Source organism: Mytilus edulis, chromosome 10, assembly GCF_963676685.1.
Source record: "Mytilus edulis chromosome 10, xbMytEdul2.2, whole genome shotgun sequence".
NCBI classification, from domain to species: Eukaryota; Metazoa; Mollusca; class Bivalvia; order Mytilida; family Mytilidae; genus Mytilus; species Mytilus edulis.
This window is the reverse complement of record NC_092353.1, coordinates 3,995,051-4,012,296: the sequence shown is the minus strand read 5'-3', so window position 1 is coordinate 4,012,296 and position 17,246 is coordinate 3,995,051. Positions and strand designations below refer to the sequence as shown.

The window sequence follows — 17,246 nt, the reverse complement described above, 5'->3', positions numbered from 1 at the left end:
CGAAGCACTGACTACTGAGCTGATGATACCCTCGGGGACTGATAGTCCACCAGCAGAGGTATCGACCAAAGGATGAAAAAATATAAAACAACACGTTTAATAATTTATTGCGTCCGAAGCGCTTTTCTGGATTTACCTTCATCAGGAACGCTCAAAGCCAAACATTTGAAATCCGAAGATGTATAAGTACCGAAATCGTTGAAGAGCTATATGTTAAAAATACCTAAAATAAATAGCCAAATTCATCTAAAGCCAACTTTGCCTGAGGGAGTTGAAACCTTAGTTTCATAATAATTTCAAAATTTATAAACGGACAATTTTAGTAAAGTTTGTTTAATCATGTCAGTACCGAAGCACTTTGATTTCGCTGTGTCGGCGGGGACAAACGTCAGGATACTGGGTAAAAATACTTCTCATAAACAAAGAAACTTACGGGAAAGGTGTATACCGTAAAAAAGGACGAAAACGGCAAAACACATCAAGTGTCAAAGTATTTAATTAGTCCAAATTTAATTTAAAAACTCCTATGTTTTTAATCTCATGTCATTTACTTGTGTGAAATTAAAGCTGTTTACTTTCTAGTTAAATTATTTTGTAAAAAATTGTTTACACTATGGTTCGCCATGTCTGTGAAAGAGATAGATACTCGTAAATAAGACAGTAACTAACGCCCAGAGGTGTAGTATTAATAAATTGTATAATATGATCGCCAATGAGATAAGTCTCTGTCAAAGGCTTAGTATAATTAACTATAGGTTACCGTAAGACTAATCCTGCAGATAATATTCTATAACGACCAAAGGATGTCAAAGCGTCCAGTATAAAACAATTCAAACGAGACAAATAAGGGACTGATTTATTTACACAACAATGAACAACAAAAAACAAATAAGAAGATGTAGTGTAATTGTCATCGACACGAATATCCACCGAAGACCAAATGTCGTTTATGTGTGCACCTAATGATGCTGTCACCTTCAACTCGGAGCATAGTAAGCTATATGTAGGACCGAGAAATTGCTAGTTTAAGAGAGAATTTATAAACAATACATAGAAAGAAAAACTAAATTAATATGAACACAGCTTAAACTATTACCTGAACCCCATGCCCATTACACCATCGTATTTTAGCGTGTTAAACCAACGCACTTTAGCGTATCATACCATCGCACTTTCGCGTGCCATCTGATCGAACTTAAAAAAAACAAACAAACATCACACTTTAGCGTTTTACACCATCGCACTTTAAGTAGCGTAGACCATCACACATTAGCGTAGACCATCGCATTTTAGCGTGACCATCGCAATTTAGAGTACCATTTCACTTAAGAGTCCTACGAATATACAACATATTAAGACATAAACGTATAAGGTTACGTTTAAACTAATCTCTAATGAAACATGCACTACTTACTAGTAATGTGAGCTCCATCCCTATTGCATTTACTTTACTTAAAGTGTTTTATATTGTTCGGTTTTGTTTTCTTACCATCTGCTGAGTATTTTCTAAATCTTATCCTTAAAAAACGTTGTGCTAACGTCAATTCTTCAATCAGTCTTAACATAAAGGTTAGAAAATTAAATTACATAAAAAGTGATATAGATTTAGATGATGACATAATTAGTTTTATAACAGATGCTTAGCCACTAAAACAACTATGTGCACCAACGAGAGTATCACGGTATATATTAATAGGGGACTAAATTTCACTCCTATTGTTCTGTGAACTTCGTTTTGCTCAATATGTTCCTGTAGTGGTTGTCTTTTCGTCGGTTTTTATTTCATGTATTTTGTGTTTCGATTGTTGTTTTTACATTCTCTTGTGTGCCCATTCTTGTCCCTACGAACAAAAAGCAATTGGGGTTTCTATTCTGCAAGTATTCAAGATTAGCATAACTAATACATTACATATTTTAGATATATCTGTTTATCTCTCGTAATGAAAAAAAAGTGAAGTGCGATGCTTCATTGATCGCCATTTGATAGCCGAAAGATAAATGATTCAAAATTAACAAGAAATATTTGTTCAATAATAAGCGCGAATATACTTTGCTAACTTTATTAACAGATGTAATATGCTGTTTATTAGTTTCGTCGACTTAAAACTCGGCAAAACTATCAATTGATAGCTATATATCTAGCATGTTTTACGTAACTTTGTGGAAAACCTCAGTGTATGGGATTATATTTTCATTTATTTTGACAAACAGTTACCAAATCTTCTATTTGTTGCGTTTAATGTGTTACCATATTTTACAATCACGGCCTGGTATGTCACTTGTATTTAGTAAATGGAGTTTTCATCTGCATCGTTGCTTAAGGATAAAGTTGAAGACTTACCTTAAATAAATTTTAGACAGCGTATAAGACGTGGAAAAAATGATTAACATCTTTTCAATTTTAACCCATTTAAATAAGGAAATACTGTATGTTCATACATACATAACAGGTCAATTATATCTCAATGATCGACTAACAAATTGTTTGTAGGAGTACACCTATACGCTTTGTTTGTTACGACAATAAAAACTTCCGTATATTAAAATATATACAAATAATTGACATGATTTGGCATAAACAAATTAATGGAGAATATTTCGTTTCGGATTTTAAGAATTTTAATATTTGTGTACACAGCAGGTAAATATAAATTTCATGTTATGTTTTATTAGGATACTGAGAAGTTTGATTGGAAAAGGGTTCAGTACGTATATAAAGCAGGAACCTTCAATGTTGAATGCATTTCTTAGTGATTGAAAATCAAAATACGGAATCTAATTATATTGACACATATATTATGTATCTTGTTCCAGTAGCTTCATTGTCAAGTATAAGACAACACGATGAATACCTAGAAATATTTTTGATACGCAAGCAATGTTTTGTTGTCTATATAATTTTTAAATGTAATCATAAATATGAGTTGTTGATCCAAGGTAGAGAAGGGGTCTGGTTTTGTTTTTGGACGATCTGTGCCTTTGAATGGAAACATATGATTGAAAACCCCTCCCTCGTTATCCTGGGTTGGGGACCCCCATGCAAAAAAGAATATACAAATAAGTTTAGCAATAAAAAGATTGTTTAAACTCTGATATTTTGTTTACATTTGAATTAATGAAGATGGGGGTAAACCTCAACAATGAAACAACCAAAATACCCCCTCATCATAATGATTATAAAAGAATAAGTCGGTTAGATAATATGCATCGAATCGGCGTTTGAATTCTACTAGTTCATATAATAAAACGTAAGTTTCTGCTATAAATTTACATTTACATGATTTTAGTTTTTATATTTTGGATACTATTTACTAGAGTGAAATTCGAAGAAGGTTGTGAATGACCTTCTGTATTTTTTACTACTTTTTTTTTTACAAATGTAACACTCGAAAAAATAAACATAAGTGCAATCAAAGACGACATGAATAAAAGAAAAAAAGTCGACTAGACAACCGACATTATCAAAACATTATATAAAAAATTGAAAAATCAAATCATAATGAATTAACTGCACAAAAAAAAAAAATGGGATTGACCTAAGGTGCTTTAGAATAATAAGCAGTTCTCGCTTCACATTTACTAAATTTTTAGATAAAATAGTTTCAAGTTTAAGCATTTCAAATCAATTGCAGAATTTCAAACAGCTCAGCTATCATCAGTACCAGAACCATGTCCAGATATTGCCCACTATACAACCATCGGTAAGTGATCAAATTAGTTTTTACAAAATATCAATTTTTTTATATATATATATTTGCTGTACGGTTAATTGTTATATGTATTGGACATTTTTCTGTTAAGGGTAATTTAATTTGTTATCAACTTTTAAATGCAAGCAGATGTGGAAGCAATGTAGGAAATTAATGTAACTGTTCATATATAGATTTATAATTTCTTTACATGTATTTCTCTTATTTTCAAAGCGGATATGTGTACTTCAGAATATGCTAATGAATTACCGAGCAACGGAGGCTCAACAGTAGACAGTGTTGCATTACGTGTCCTGACCCAACAAGATGGATGTACATGTGAAGTTAGTTTAAAAAATCAAAATCAGATTTATACTATTTACATGAGAAAGTATGATTCATTAACAAGTGCCGCTCCAGAAAAAGATGCATGCGGACTTGCCATTGATGTGAACTACACCATTTCAGAAAACTTTCCACGGAGTACCGCGTCAATTGAATGCACAAAAGAAATAAGAACACGAGCTGTTTATCTTTCACAGCATGGAGTTCTTAATCTCAGATCTAGAATTATTGGTGGTAGTTTCTCAAGAGGATACTGCATACAAATATATCGACGTAGGTATTTTGTAAAAGTTGATATTACATACCTTAATAAAAATAATCTAATTAGTACACGTAAATGTTAACTAAGAATTGTAATTGACGACATTGACACAACATAAAGATAAGTATTTAAAAAAATTTATTATATGTGTCAAAATGTAAAAGTTTATGACGAGTCATTCAAAAAGATATGTGGGGACATAAACGGATTAATCAAAATATCAATTATACAAACAAAGCCTATTAAAACATATTATAAAAACAGTAAACTTTACACGAACCCATAAAAAACTATAATGAGCCATGAGAAAAGTCATTGTTCTTACATAACTCTGATCATAGAGCGGATTTGATGGAATTGTAAATTTTAAATACAATATGTTATTAGTTATATTATTAAAGACAATACAAAGAAAATAATTATCAAATAAAAACAACAGAAATAATCAAACGCATAATGGCAAGGAACAGTAAATGGGCTTCGTTATAGATATTGACTTATGACTGATCCTGTATGAGCCAAAAAATGTAAAGCTCGTAAATGTTTTGTTCTCTTGTAACAACGTTCATCCTGTATTAAACCTTCCTACATAATACTAGTCTCATATACGTCACCTCATGATAATGTATGCCTTTGAAAAACCATTTACTGTGAAAGTATAAAGAATACAACTCATAATTAAAGTGCAAAGCTTCACGACAACGCCGCTGCTATGTTTATTAAATATGTCAAAAATGAACATTTAAAAACACATATACATAGATTATAACATGTCCTTTTCCATATTGACCCTGGTATCATCCCGAAACTCCCGTATCGGCCTCGATGCTTTAACCGAGGGCCGATATGTGTCGAGGGATGATACCAGGGCCAATATGAAAAATACATGTTATAATCTATTTGTCTCATATTTAAATTCTGCAAAAAAGAGGGAAAAATATCTAATTATAACAATCTAATCAAACATAACAGGTAAACATCTTTTTATCACAAAAGTGTCGTTAAGGATGCAATGACGTCACGTCATTCAGAATCAGTGCACAATTACCAATAACATCGTTTTTGCCGCGGGCAATTTTGATATACTTTACATATGCAAAACCCAATGTATTCATGACCAATATGTGATAAGTCTATATATTATACACAACTGAGACTGATAAATGATTCATTCAACATCACAATAATATATACCGATGAAGGATATCTGTTATCCGAAATATTTATAAATAATTACATTTATAGTTCCTTTTTATGTTATTGGTGTTGTTGTGTACACTTTTTAGGCGTTTATATAATTCATTTTATTGTGTACATGTATCGTTAATTGTAACGATCCAGCGCCCTCGTGGGAAAAATCGTTGACTATTATTCAGACGTTTTATATTATACACAACTACATACTTCACACAATAGAATACCAAAAAGAAAAACTACCCTCCAGTCCATTCAATCCTATATATCTTATAAATATTTTTAAAGCGGGGAGGGACTAATTGAGTAGATTGAAATTTACCAAGTGTATAAATGAGAACCGCTCGCTTTGGGGCTGTCGTGCTGAATGACCGAAACCCCCTTTACGGTCGGAAACTGACCACACGATAAATACGCCATCTATACATCACGAAAAGACAAGAGAAACTAATTCACTCTAATTCACTACATTCAACCGTATGACATTATATAAGTCTAATTATTTCTGTCAAAGTGAACGCACATTGGTGGAAATAAGAACCCTTATTCAAGTTGTGTTATAATCATCAAACATCCCATTGCCAGCCTTTTATTAAAATGTGATGAGTTGATGATACAAACATTTTCGTTTAATGAATGTTAAATAGACATATAGTAACCGACCATGTCTGGGATGTATTTAAATATTTGGTCCAGCATATAAATGGCTTACTTAAATGACAAATCGTACTGTCGTCTTCAAATTAAAACAAAATTAAAACATAGAAAATGGTTTCAGAACATTTAACTGGCAATAAACTAAGAGTACAAATAAGGTGCAGTCATTCTTATATGCAAACAATGCTTATGAAAATGCCAACTGTAGCTTCATAACTGTCATTCAACTTGTGATGACGTCCGTAAATTATTTAAAGGGATTAGTTGCGCACATGGTTTAAATGCCTTATTGTAACCTTCGAAACCAGAACAAGAAAATCAAAACAGACATTCTCAGTTATGGAATATCGGTTCAACAGAGAGATATACACTCCATATGCAGGCTCTGCTGGAATGAACATTATAAAAGACAGTTACAATTGGATAGCTGAAATCATATATTTTGTAGTAAAGTTATGTATCAATTTTCCCTTATTGTCAATATTTAAATCTTGTCCAGATTCGTTACAGACTTATATTTTGATGTTGCATTGTTTACGTCGATGGAATAGATGCATTAAACATAATCCCCAAACTAAATTAATTAGTACGAGGACATTATCTCTATAGCACAAAGAGAGGTTAAAGAATAAAGCTAGCTTCTATATTAATTCCCCCTAGGAACCCTTTAAACAGTTTGTTTCATCTATACAATTAAACGAGAAGACCTCATTTTTGGTGTCGCTTCTCTCCTTTCCACAATAAATTAATCAACACGCCTCTGTGTCCTATAGGTACAGTGCATAGTCGCATTTGTCATCCATTCATATGATTATTCAGATTGAGTTATTTTGGGAGAAAAACGAGAAAAAAGGCATCCGGATATTGTCCCGTCATTGGACAAAATTTTAAGTCAGATTACACTTCCGGTTTGCGTTTTCTGTATATTTTTAACATACATATACAAAGAATAAAGTGTATTTTCAGAATTCTATCTGCTATCATTTTCAAGTTTACTATCCACGGCGGTCACATAGTTTATTAAATAGAGAGGGTCTGTATACTATATCAATGACCACCATGGATCGATTAGTAAACTTAGAATTGAAAGTAAATACACTATATTTATATAGTAATGAATGTTCATAATATACAGACAAGGAATTGTATTTTTAAATATACAATTCCTTGATACAGATAAGCGCTAAAAATATTCATGTGAACTTTTGATACCTTTTCTGAAATTCTCCAGTCATTAAATCTTTTACAAAATTCATTGATTACAAAAAAAAGAAGATGTGGTATGATTGCAATGTTGAGACAACTCTCCACAAGAGACCAATATGACACAGAAATTAACAACTACAGGTCACCGTACGACCTTCAACAACGAGCAAAGCCCATACCGCATACTCAGCTTCAAAAGGCCCCGAACTGACAATGTAAAACAATTCAAACCAGAAAACGTGCGGCCTTATTTATGTACAAAAAGTGAACGAAAAACAAATATGTAACACATAAACGGACGAAAACCACTGAATTACAGCTAGGCTCCTTACTTAAATGTTCATGACATACTAAATGAAAATTATGTTCATATTGAAATTGATAGAAAACCAAAAATTGGGAATTTTGGAAATAAAGGAGGAGGGATTAAAAAAAAAAAAAAAAAAAGCATTTTCCTGTCCCAAATAACCTATATATGACTTATGATACTTTTGCTGAAATTCTCCAGTCATTCAATATTTTACAAAATTCTTCCAACAACCCTTTACATACTTTAAACTACGCTCTGAATGCCCGCGATTTCGCGGGTGTGTTCTAGTATGAATTAAAGTAAATAAGGATGTGCACTGGCGGATCACATACAAAAAGTATAACAAAAACATGAATCAAAGGAAAACAACTGTCAGACGATGTTCAAAGCATGTTGGAAAGTACAACGGTGCACGCTTCTTCTTCTAGTGTATTTTTATTTGCTGGTTGTATTATGCTGCTCCAATAGAAATAACACAGATATCGATACTTAAAGATAATTACATAAACTATCATCATAGGTGATCTCAAAGGCAGTATTTCTACGATAGCAATCAGTATTTTTAATTTTTGTTAAGCATCTAAATATCAAAATTAAATGACAAATAGTTTTGTCTTCATCAAATGAAAATAAAACTAAAATAGAAAACGATTGTTCAGCCCATACTTTCGGTGACAATGTTAGAATACAAATCAATTGCAGTCTTCCTAATATGCAAACAACGCCAGAGGATAAGACAGATTCGAGTAATATGCAAACGACACAACAAATGACTGATCCTGCCATTCATGACAATACTGTATCAGGTAAGACTTCATCTGTTTACAAACATACATTCTCAAGGTTTACAGTGGAATTTGGAGTTTTCTTTTCTCATGTTTCCCTCTCTCTCTCAAAAAATTTAAAAGCAGTTGGGAAATAACACGTTTCATCAATTTCATGCAAAATTATCATCAAACAAAGTAAATATTTAATTTAACCTGAATCAAGTAATGAACAAAGAAGTTATAAAAGATATTTCAAACTCTTCAGTTACATTTTTGTAGTATGATATACGAATTCACTAATTATTTGATATTCACCAATACTTAATTCCTAATATTTACTTAAATTGTATCATTTCACACATCATTGTTAATCTAATGGTGGTTGATGCGACTGTCATGCAAATGAGAGGTTTAGCTAGCTATAAAGCAATGTTCGATCCACCTTTTTCTACATGGTAGACTACATTGTACCTGTGTCAAGTAAAAAATATTACAATTTTGTAGTCCAATCGTTAGATATGTTTGAGCTTTTTGTTTAGCCATTTTGGTAGGGACTTTCCGTTTAGGGTTTTCCATAATCGTTTTTTTTTTGCTCACATTGCCCAATGAACCAAGTGAGATTTTCTCATCACGTTGTGTCCGTCTTCCATCGTAGTCGTCCGTTACTTTACACATAATTATTCTCATTTGAACTAGTACTACAGGGACAAATTTAACCAAACTTGACCAGTACCATCATTGTGGTAACTAGTTTAAAAATGTGTCCGACGACCCCAACTGCCTACCAACATGACCGACATGGTAATATATAGATCATAGGGGGGGGATGCAGTACTGGTTTATATCTCTGTAACTAAATCAAAAGAATAATGATTGCATTATTTCATGAATCAATTATGAACAAAAATAACAGGTGGAGCCTCTAGTTTTTATTTTAACCGCATATCACTTCTAAATAATGGAAAGAAAATATGATACAAATGTATTAAATTTAGTTCAACTACAATTTCATTTGTATTTTGTAGAAAATGGAAATGCAAAGATACCAATAATTATTGCTGCTGTAATTAGTTGGTGCTTGACTGCGCTATTTGCCATTGCAACATTATGTCTGTACAGAAGGTACTTGTATATAATTAATAAAATGTTTAATCTATAGTTACTTATAAACATAAAACATAAAAGAAATTGTTGATGACACCGCCCAATACAATCACACTGATACACAAAACTCTTTCAAAAATCCACAAATACAAACAACACATTACCCTTACTTCCTTTAATAATAGATTCTTATCCATATATGATCAAATGTACTGTTGTTAAGAATGTATTTAATCAAATCAGTGAACAGTGAACAATGAACTTAATTGTTGAACAGATTTTCAACTTGTACTCTTAGGTTCTCCTCAACACTTATTTGTAATTCTTGAAAGCTTTTTGTTGAATATAGTTACATTTGATCAAATACTATGTTAAAATATCTTATATCATCTGATATGGCCGGGTAAATACGATATAAAACGAAATTACACGTATGATAAAAAAAAACCAACACATGCCTTAAGCCTGAAAACTTGATAAAAGAAAAAGTTACGTTCGGGTCCAATAGTACTTCTTTTTAAGTTTTTAAGAAAGAGGTGATTTGATAACGAATCTTCCTTTTGCTCGTTAACTTATTTACACTCTGTATTGTTTTGTTCAGGTCTTTCTGTCATTATGATCACTATGAATTTATGATTTTCAACCATCACTTCTTTATTGCATTATAAACTTGAAAACAATTCTTTTTTATAGTAAGATTATTTTCCTTTTTCAGAATGACAAAACAACGACCAAACAATTCTAGTGAACAAAATGTAATTCCACAGTATGACGATTTACACGTAACAAGACTATCATCATGTTACAGTTCACTAAATGCATTAGCAGCTAATTCAGACCAACATGAACACATTTAACTTACAAGTCTGTTATAGAATGCATAGCCAAAACAAAATGTCTATCAGGTCTTCATAGTAAACCTTTTGTGGCTGAATATGCGGTATGGGCTTTGCTCATTGTTGATAGCCATACGGTGACCTATAATTGTTAATATCTGTGTCATTTTGTCTCTTGTGGAGAGTTCTGTCATTGGCTGTCATACGACATCTTCTACTTTATATTGTTTTGTAAAACCACCCTTTACAGAGGCAGACGAGTGTCATCATCAAACATTATTTTGGTTATCACCAGAGTACTGCGCATTGGAATACATTTGTACCTACAAAAGACACTTGATCAGGGTGATCTTCTTTAATTTAGTGATATGCTTGTTGATTTGCGTTTTTATTAGAATGTTATCTATCTCTACAAAGTTTTGGTTGCTTGATCCCAAGTATTTTATATGAAATTATCAACTTTATTTCTTTGTTGGTTCTTATTTTAAAAAGCTGGATTTTTTGTCTAGAAAGCAAGTTTACCGATCGCGCATTTCTATTTTGGTTCTTCGCAAAGCTTTGTCAAAATGGCGGTATTGGAGGTTTATCTAGATACATGTATGAAACCAGTTTTACCCACCGCTGATTTTAGAAGATGATTTTTTGCGGCAATATAATAGTTGTTGTCATTCGTGTTGATGAGAGATGTAGTCGAGCGATTGAGTTTGTCGGGTTTTAATGACTTCTCATATTTTAGCATTTACATATGAATTCGGTGTTTTTGGATATTCTTTTTTATTGATCATGTCATCAATAAATATTCACAATTAGACATGATTGACAGCTTTCGGTTTCACTTGAGTAAATATTTTAGAAATAAATGTCGATATTCGTATATATACTTGAGATGAGGCATATTGCAAAATAAGCTTACTTACAAATTGATATTTGAATAATTTATGTTTGAAATTGTATGAAATTCAAACGGCCTATAGTTGCAAGAACAAATGTATGGAATATGCACAGATAAAAAGGAATCGGTCTTTTTTAACTAGTTGGTTATTTAGTGCACAAATTCTCAAGAAAAGTTTCATTAATTTTTAGGTGAACAGTTCTTGGATAAACGCATATAAAGTACAAATTGAGATAGCCTAAATTTTCCTTTCTTTCAAATGAAGATTTTCCTGCGACTAACGACCAAATTTACAATAAAGAATATGTTAGTGTACGAAACAGATGAAATAATAGGTAAACATAATTAATTTTACGATACTTTATTACAACACAAATATTCACACGAAACCGGATATATGGTGATCTTAGAAGTGATATTAACACAATGCAAATGCATATGTCTTTTGGTCGTTTGCCGTTTATGACCATGGTATTGTCTGTTCATTTTCGACTTAAAAGTTAAAACATCCCTTTAGTACATTTTGCCTTTTTTTTTGTAACACTGAAAGAGTTTCATCTCTTAACTTATAAAATAAAAATAGCAGATGCATCCGTTTGCAAGGGAAAATATACTTTTTCGTTAAAAACATCGTGGTACCTCTTCTTATAATTTTCTACCGGTTCCCCATAATTTAATATTATCCCCCCCCCCCCCCCCCGTAATCAAAAGCCCGGACGAAAGCAAAATTTGAAAACAAATGCATTTTATCAACCATAATTCTAACTCGAAGGTCAACTCAAATTAAAACTAGATGAGATTCAAATTCGAAGTTCACCTTGAATTGTTACTCGAAAGAAAACAGTTAAACGCATTTTAACTCTAATGGGTTGAATTCTTATTCAAACTCGAAGCATAACACGAACAGTTACTCGAATTTTAAATGAAGCAGTAACTGGAATTTTGATTTGAACACCAACTTGATAGCTAGTCACACCCGACCGAGGTACATAAAACAACGATGTAGAAATCTGTTTTTAAAAAACAAAATTTCCAACTAGCCACGTGATTTTTCCTTATCAATGTATGTGATAACTTCATCAAAGAATGATAAAATCACACCATACACTGGCATAAACACAGCAAAATAGTGCCAAATCGTGATTGTTTAATTTGAAAGCCTTATAAATAATTGACAAATTATCATTACGATAGACCAAAACCCCATCATGTAATGAAACAACTACAATACCAACATTTACATCCAGTTATGTTTTTAAACAAAATTGCCTAATGACTCAACGAAAATACTTCAAGTAATAATAAAACCATGTTACGGCATATCAGAATACTTCATAAGCACTCTGTAGCGTTCCATAGTTTCTCCCTATGCTCTGCTGTAACTTTGACCACTACCCCTGGCTACACATATGTATAAGCAATCCATCTGATAAATGTTTTTTTTCTTGAATCTTTGAACTGAAAATCAGAAGTCTGTAATTAAATGGTGTTGTCTGTTGTTTTGCTGTATGAATTGTCACACATTTTTCATATAGAGGTTTTGATAACTGACTGTTAGTATTTGGTATCGGTTTTGCTTATTGAAAAAGGCCGCCATAGAATGACTCGTATTTCCTTAAAGCCTTGTCAATTTGAATAAGTTGGACATGTGACGCAATATCAATCATATCACATTTCCTGATTTTGATATCAATGCAGGGAAACGAGGATCATACCTTTATAGTAGAGTCCCGAGACATTTCAAATATAAGTTTCAAAACTTCTAAACATACTCCATTCAAATCAACAGTGCATGCCATTATATTCCAGTTTAAGTTTAAACATGATGTTTACCTAGTTTATAGTGACTTCCACAAAGTTAAAAATGTAAAGTGCTATGGAGGAGAGGATTTTATATCAACGTTTTAAGATAATAGTTTTCTTTGAATGAAACTCTATGAGAAATAAATATACCGTTAGTATCTTTCGCTTCCCTTTTCTTTATTGTCAAAATATAAAGATCGGTATTTCGATATGATTTGTTATCATATGGTTTGATTATTTCACTGGTTAGGCAAGGAAATCTGATTTATTATTTTAATCACTTCATTAATTTTCTTTCATTCTTTTATAAAACTAATTTTATTGTTAACTTTCATTTAAATGATTTCTGTTGTATAAGATATATAAATGAAAAATACACCAGAATAAGGACATACATTGTACATCATGCGTAAACTCGGTAAATCTCGATTTGGTTTAAATTTGGACAAGCTTTGAAATATTCTTTTCAACAATTAAAAATAGATACACTATCATATGTGACCTCCGTATTTTGAGGTAACGAAATCCCTAACTTTATAATTTACCAGAATATAAAGATTACGTTTATGTAAATCCAAAACTTCCCAATAACTAAATTTTACTCCATGTGTTCTGTGAACTTCGATGCGCTCAATTGTTTCTTGTAGTGTGTGCCTTTTCTTTAGTTGTAATAAGACATGATGCATTTGTGTTCCGAATGTTGATTTTACAATCTCTTGTGTGCTTATCCTTATCACCACGAACACAAAGCAAATGAGGTTGTTTTCTTGCAAGTATTTAAGATAAGCACTTCTAATAATTTATATATGATAGATATATTTGTTGTTCTCTGGCTTTGAAAAAGGTATATTCAAATAGTTTCAAAAATGAAGTCAGGTTCATTGCTTCATTGATCTACATTTCAAACCGAAAGATATATGATTAAAAATTAAGAAGAATTATTTGTTCCATAAAATGCGCAAATCTATATTTTTTTACTTTATTAACAGAGACAATATTTAATATGCCTTTTTTTAACAATGTATTAGAAAAGAGGGACGAAAGATACCAGAGGGACAGTCAAACTTATAAATTGAAAATATATTGACAACGCCATGGCTAAAAAGGTAAAAGAACAAACATAAAAACAATAGTACACACGACACAACATAGAAAACTTAAGAATAAGCAAAACTTAGGGGTGATCTGAGGTGCTCCACAAGGATAAGCAGATCCTGCTCCTCAGGATCAGTGTCGTCTACCTGAGAATCGCCCAAACCATCTATTTAAAACTATATATCTCTCATGATTTACGTATCATTGTGCAGACCGCAGTGTATGGGATTATGCTTTTATTTATTCAAAAAAAAAAGGTTACCAGTTCTCCTTTTTTCGTGGTTCTTTTTCTTTTCCGTTTAATGTGTTATCATATTTTGCGATCACGGTCTGGTTTGTCACTTGTATTCAGTAAATGACGTTTTCATCTTTATCGTTGCATGAAGATAAAATTGAAGACTAACCAAATACATTTTACACAGCGTATAAGACGCAGAAAAGAATGATCAACATCTTGAATTTTAGTCCATTTAAATAAGGAAATACTGTATGTTCATACATACATAGTAGGTATATTATATTTTAATTATCGATAAACAAAATTATTTGAAGGAATACACCCATACGATTTTTAAGGACAGGAGTACGGTTACGACAATTCGAACAATGACAACATCCGTGAATTAAAATATATGCACATACTTGACATTATTTGTCGTAAACACATGAATGGAGAACATTTTGTTTCAGATTTTAAGGATTTATATATATGTGTACATAACAGGTAAATAGAAATTTTATATTTTGTTTTTAATAGGATACTGAGATGTTTGATTTGAAAAAGGTTAAGTACGTATATAAGCCAGGAACCTGCAATGTTGAATTCTATTCAAACACATGAAATGTGCTTAGATATGAACTAACTATAAGGTTTTTATGCTTTATATTTTATAAGTTAGTAGTTGATAACTCAAAACACAGAATTTAACGATATAAAGACAGGTTTTATTAATCATGATTTAGTACTTAATTGTGAATAATAACACATGCCAGGAAATACCCTGATATACGTTTGATAAGCATTTAACCGCAAAAAGTTTATTGTTGTTTACATAATTGAACATGACGTCATGAATATACATATTATATCTCTAAGAATCAAATAAATGAGTTTATTTATGAAGCAATTAATACATTCTTATATTAACTAATAGTTATTTTATTTACGTGTGTAAATGAATATGTGAGATAAACGTCAACAATAAAACAACCCAATACCCCTTTAGTATCATAATGGATCATTTAGAGGTCAGATGAATATACCGGCTGGATAAAATTTAAATTAAATCGACGTTTGCATTATATTTAGTATATGTTATGTTGTGTTATACCTTAAAATTAAATGACAATTGTCTGATGCATTCTGCATACAGTTTACAAGACACAAAAAGTGGTTTGATTGCCTGTGTGGTATCTTCCACTGCGTTTTTGTCATAAATAAAAACAGACAACACCACGGCAAAAACAAATTGACGACCAGATAAACGACAATATCAAGACATTACACAGAAAATGGAAAAAAAACGCACAATGAATTAACTTCACAAAAATAAAACTAGGGATTACATAAAATGATTCAGAGGGTTAGCAGTTCCCGGTCCACATTCTCCTTTACCAGTTTGTAATATATAAAATAATTCCAGATATAATGTAAAAATTCAATTGTAGAACTTCAACATGTTCAGCTATCATCAGTACCAAATCCATGTCCAGATATCACTCCAAGTGCAACCATCGGTAAGTGATCAAATTGTTGCTTGGAAAAATACGTTTCTTTTCAGATTTTTAGCTACATGTACTTGCTAAACGATTAATTGCTATGCTTTGGTTAAAGTTTGTATGATATTTTTTTCTATTAAATATTATTGTGATGACTTGTCTCAATGCAAGCAGATGGGACTGCAATGTAGGGAATTTAAATTTTGCTTTCGTTCGTATATTTATCGTTATTTTTTCTTTTATGTTTGAAGCGGATATGTGCACAAATGATTTTGCAAAAGAAGAACCGAGCAATGGAGGCACAACAACAGATAGTGTTGCATTACGTGTCATGACCAAACAAGATGGGTGTACATGTGAAGTTAGTTTACAAAATCAATATATGATTTATACTCTTTACATGAGAAGATATGATTTACAGACACGTGCAGCTCCAGAAGGGGAGGCATGTGGACTTGCCATTGATATAGACTACACCATTCCAGACACTTACCAAGCGAATAAGGATTCAATTGAATGTATGCAAGGAACAAATGTACGCTCTGTCTCACTTTTACAAAACGGAGTTCTTAAGCTCAGTTCCAGAATTATTGGTGGTAATTTCTCCAGAGGATACTGCATTCAAATATATCGACGTAGGTACTTGGAAACGTTTTATTTCTTAATTTATTTATTGCATTTGAGATAGATAAGGAAGTTTGAAAAACAATATTTACTGTTTTTAAAATACACAAAGATTTTAATTGATGAAATAAACGTCTTTGTAATGATGATTTATTTTGGAAAAGTTTCAAATGTAAAAATGTAGGAAAATACCGAGTAGTCAAGAAAGATTACAATTAACATGATGTAAGATAAACGTCAGTAATAAAACAACCCAAAACCCCTCTACTATTATAATGATTTTAATGATTTTAGAAAAAAAATCAAAATGCTACATGAAAAAATCGAAAACAAATATATAAAGAATCCATAAAATAAATTCTGATGAGCCCTGAAACTGCAGTCCTTTGCCGTATTAAGGAAAAGAAAGGAGACAAATACCAGAGGGACATTCAAACTATAAATTACAACAGCATGGTTAAAAAAAGAAAGACTAAAAGACAAACAATAGTGCACAAAGCACAAAAATATCTGGCTTAATGCAATTGTCAAATTAGACAAGGCGATCATTGATATAAAGATGATAAAAAAATATGAATTATTAGTAGACAAAATATACAACCGGTCGTATCTATGATGAGTTTATCAATTTGCATCGGAGCAAACAAAAACTAAGCCGGGGTTACGTTTTACTCATTCTTTGCCTTTCTTTACCATGTATTGGGTTTACGTATAATATCGCAGAGTTCGTTTTGCTCAGTGTT

At 31.6% G+C, this 17,246-nt stretch overlaps 1 protein-coding gene across 1 annotated transcript in view; it reads left to right on the top strand.

Moving 5' to 3' along the window:
* The first annotated feature begins 14,654 nt into the window (after positions 1 to 14,654).
* The window catches only part of LOC139493169 (uncharacterized), a 9,578-nt gene continuing 6,986 nt past the window's right edge, over positions 14,655 to 17,246 (top strand). Inside the window, exons 1-3 of the mRNA XM_071281352.1 lie at positions 14,655 to 14,884; positions 15,829 to 15,897; positions 16,131 to 16,514. Of these exons, the coding sequence (XP_071137453.1) occupies positions 14,830 to 14,884; positions 15,829 to 15,897; positions 16,131 to 16,514 (508 nt within the window). The 5' untranslated portion in view covers positions 14,655 to 14,829. The remainder of the gene's footprint in view (positions 14,885 to 15,828; positions 15,898 to 16,130; positions 16,515 to 17,246) is intronic.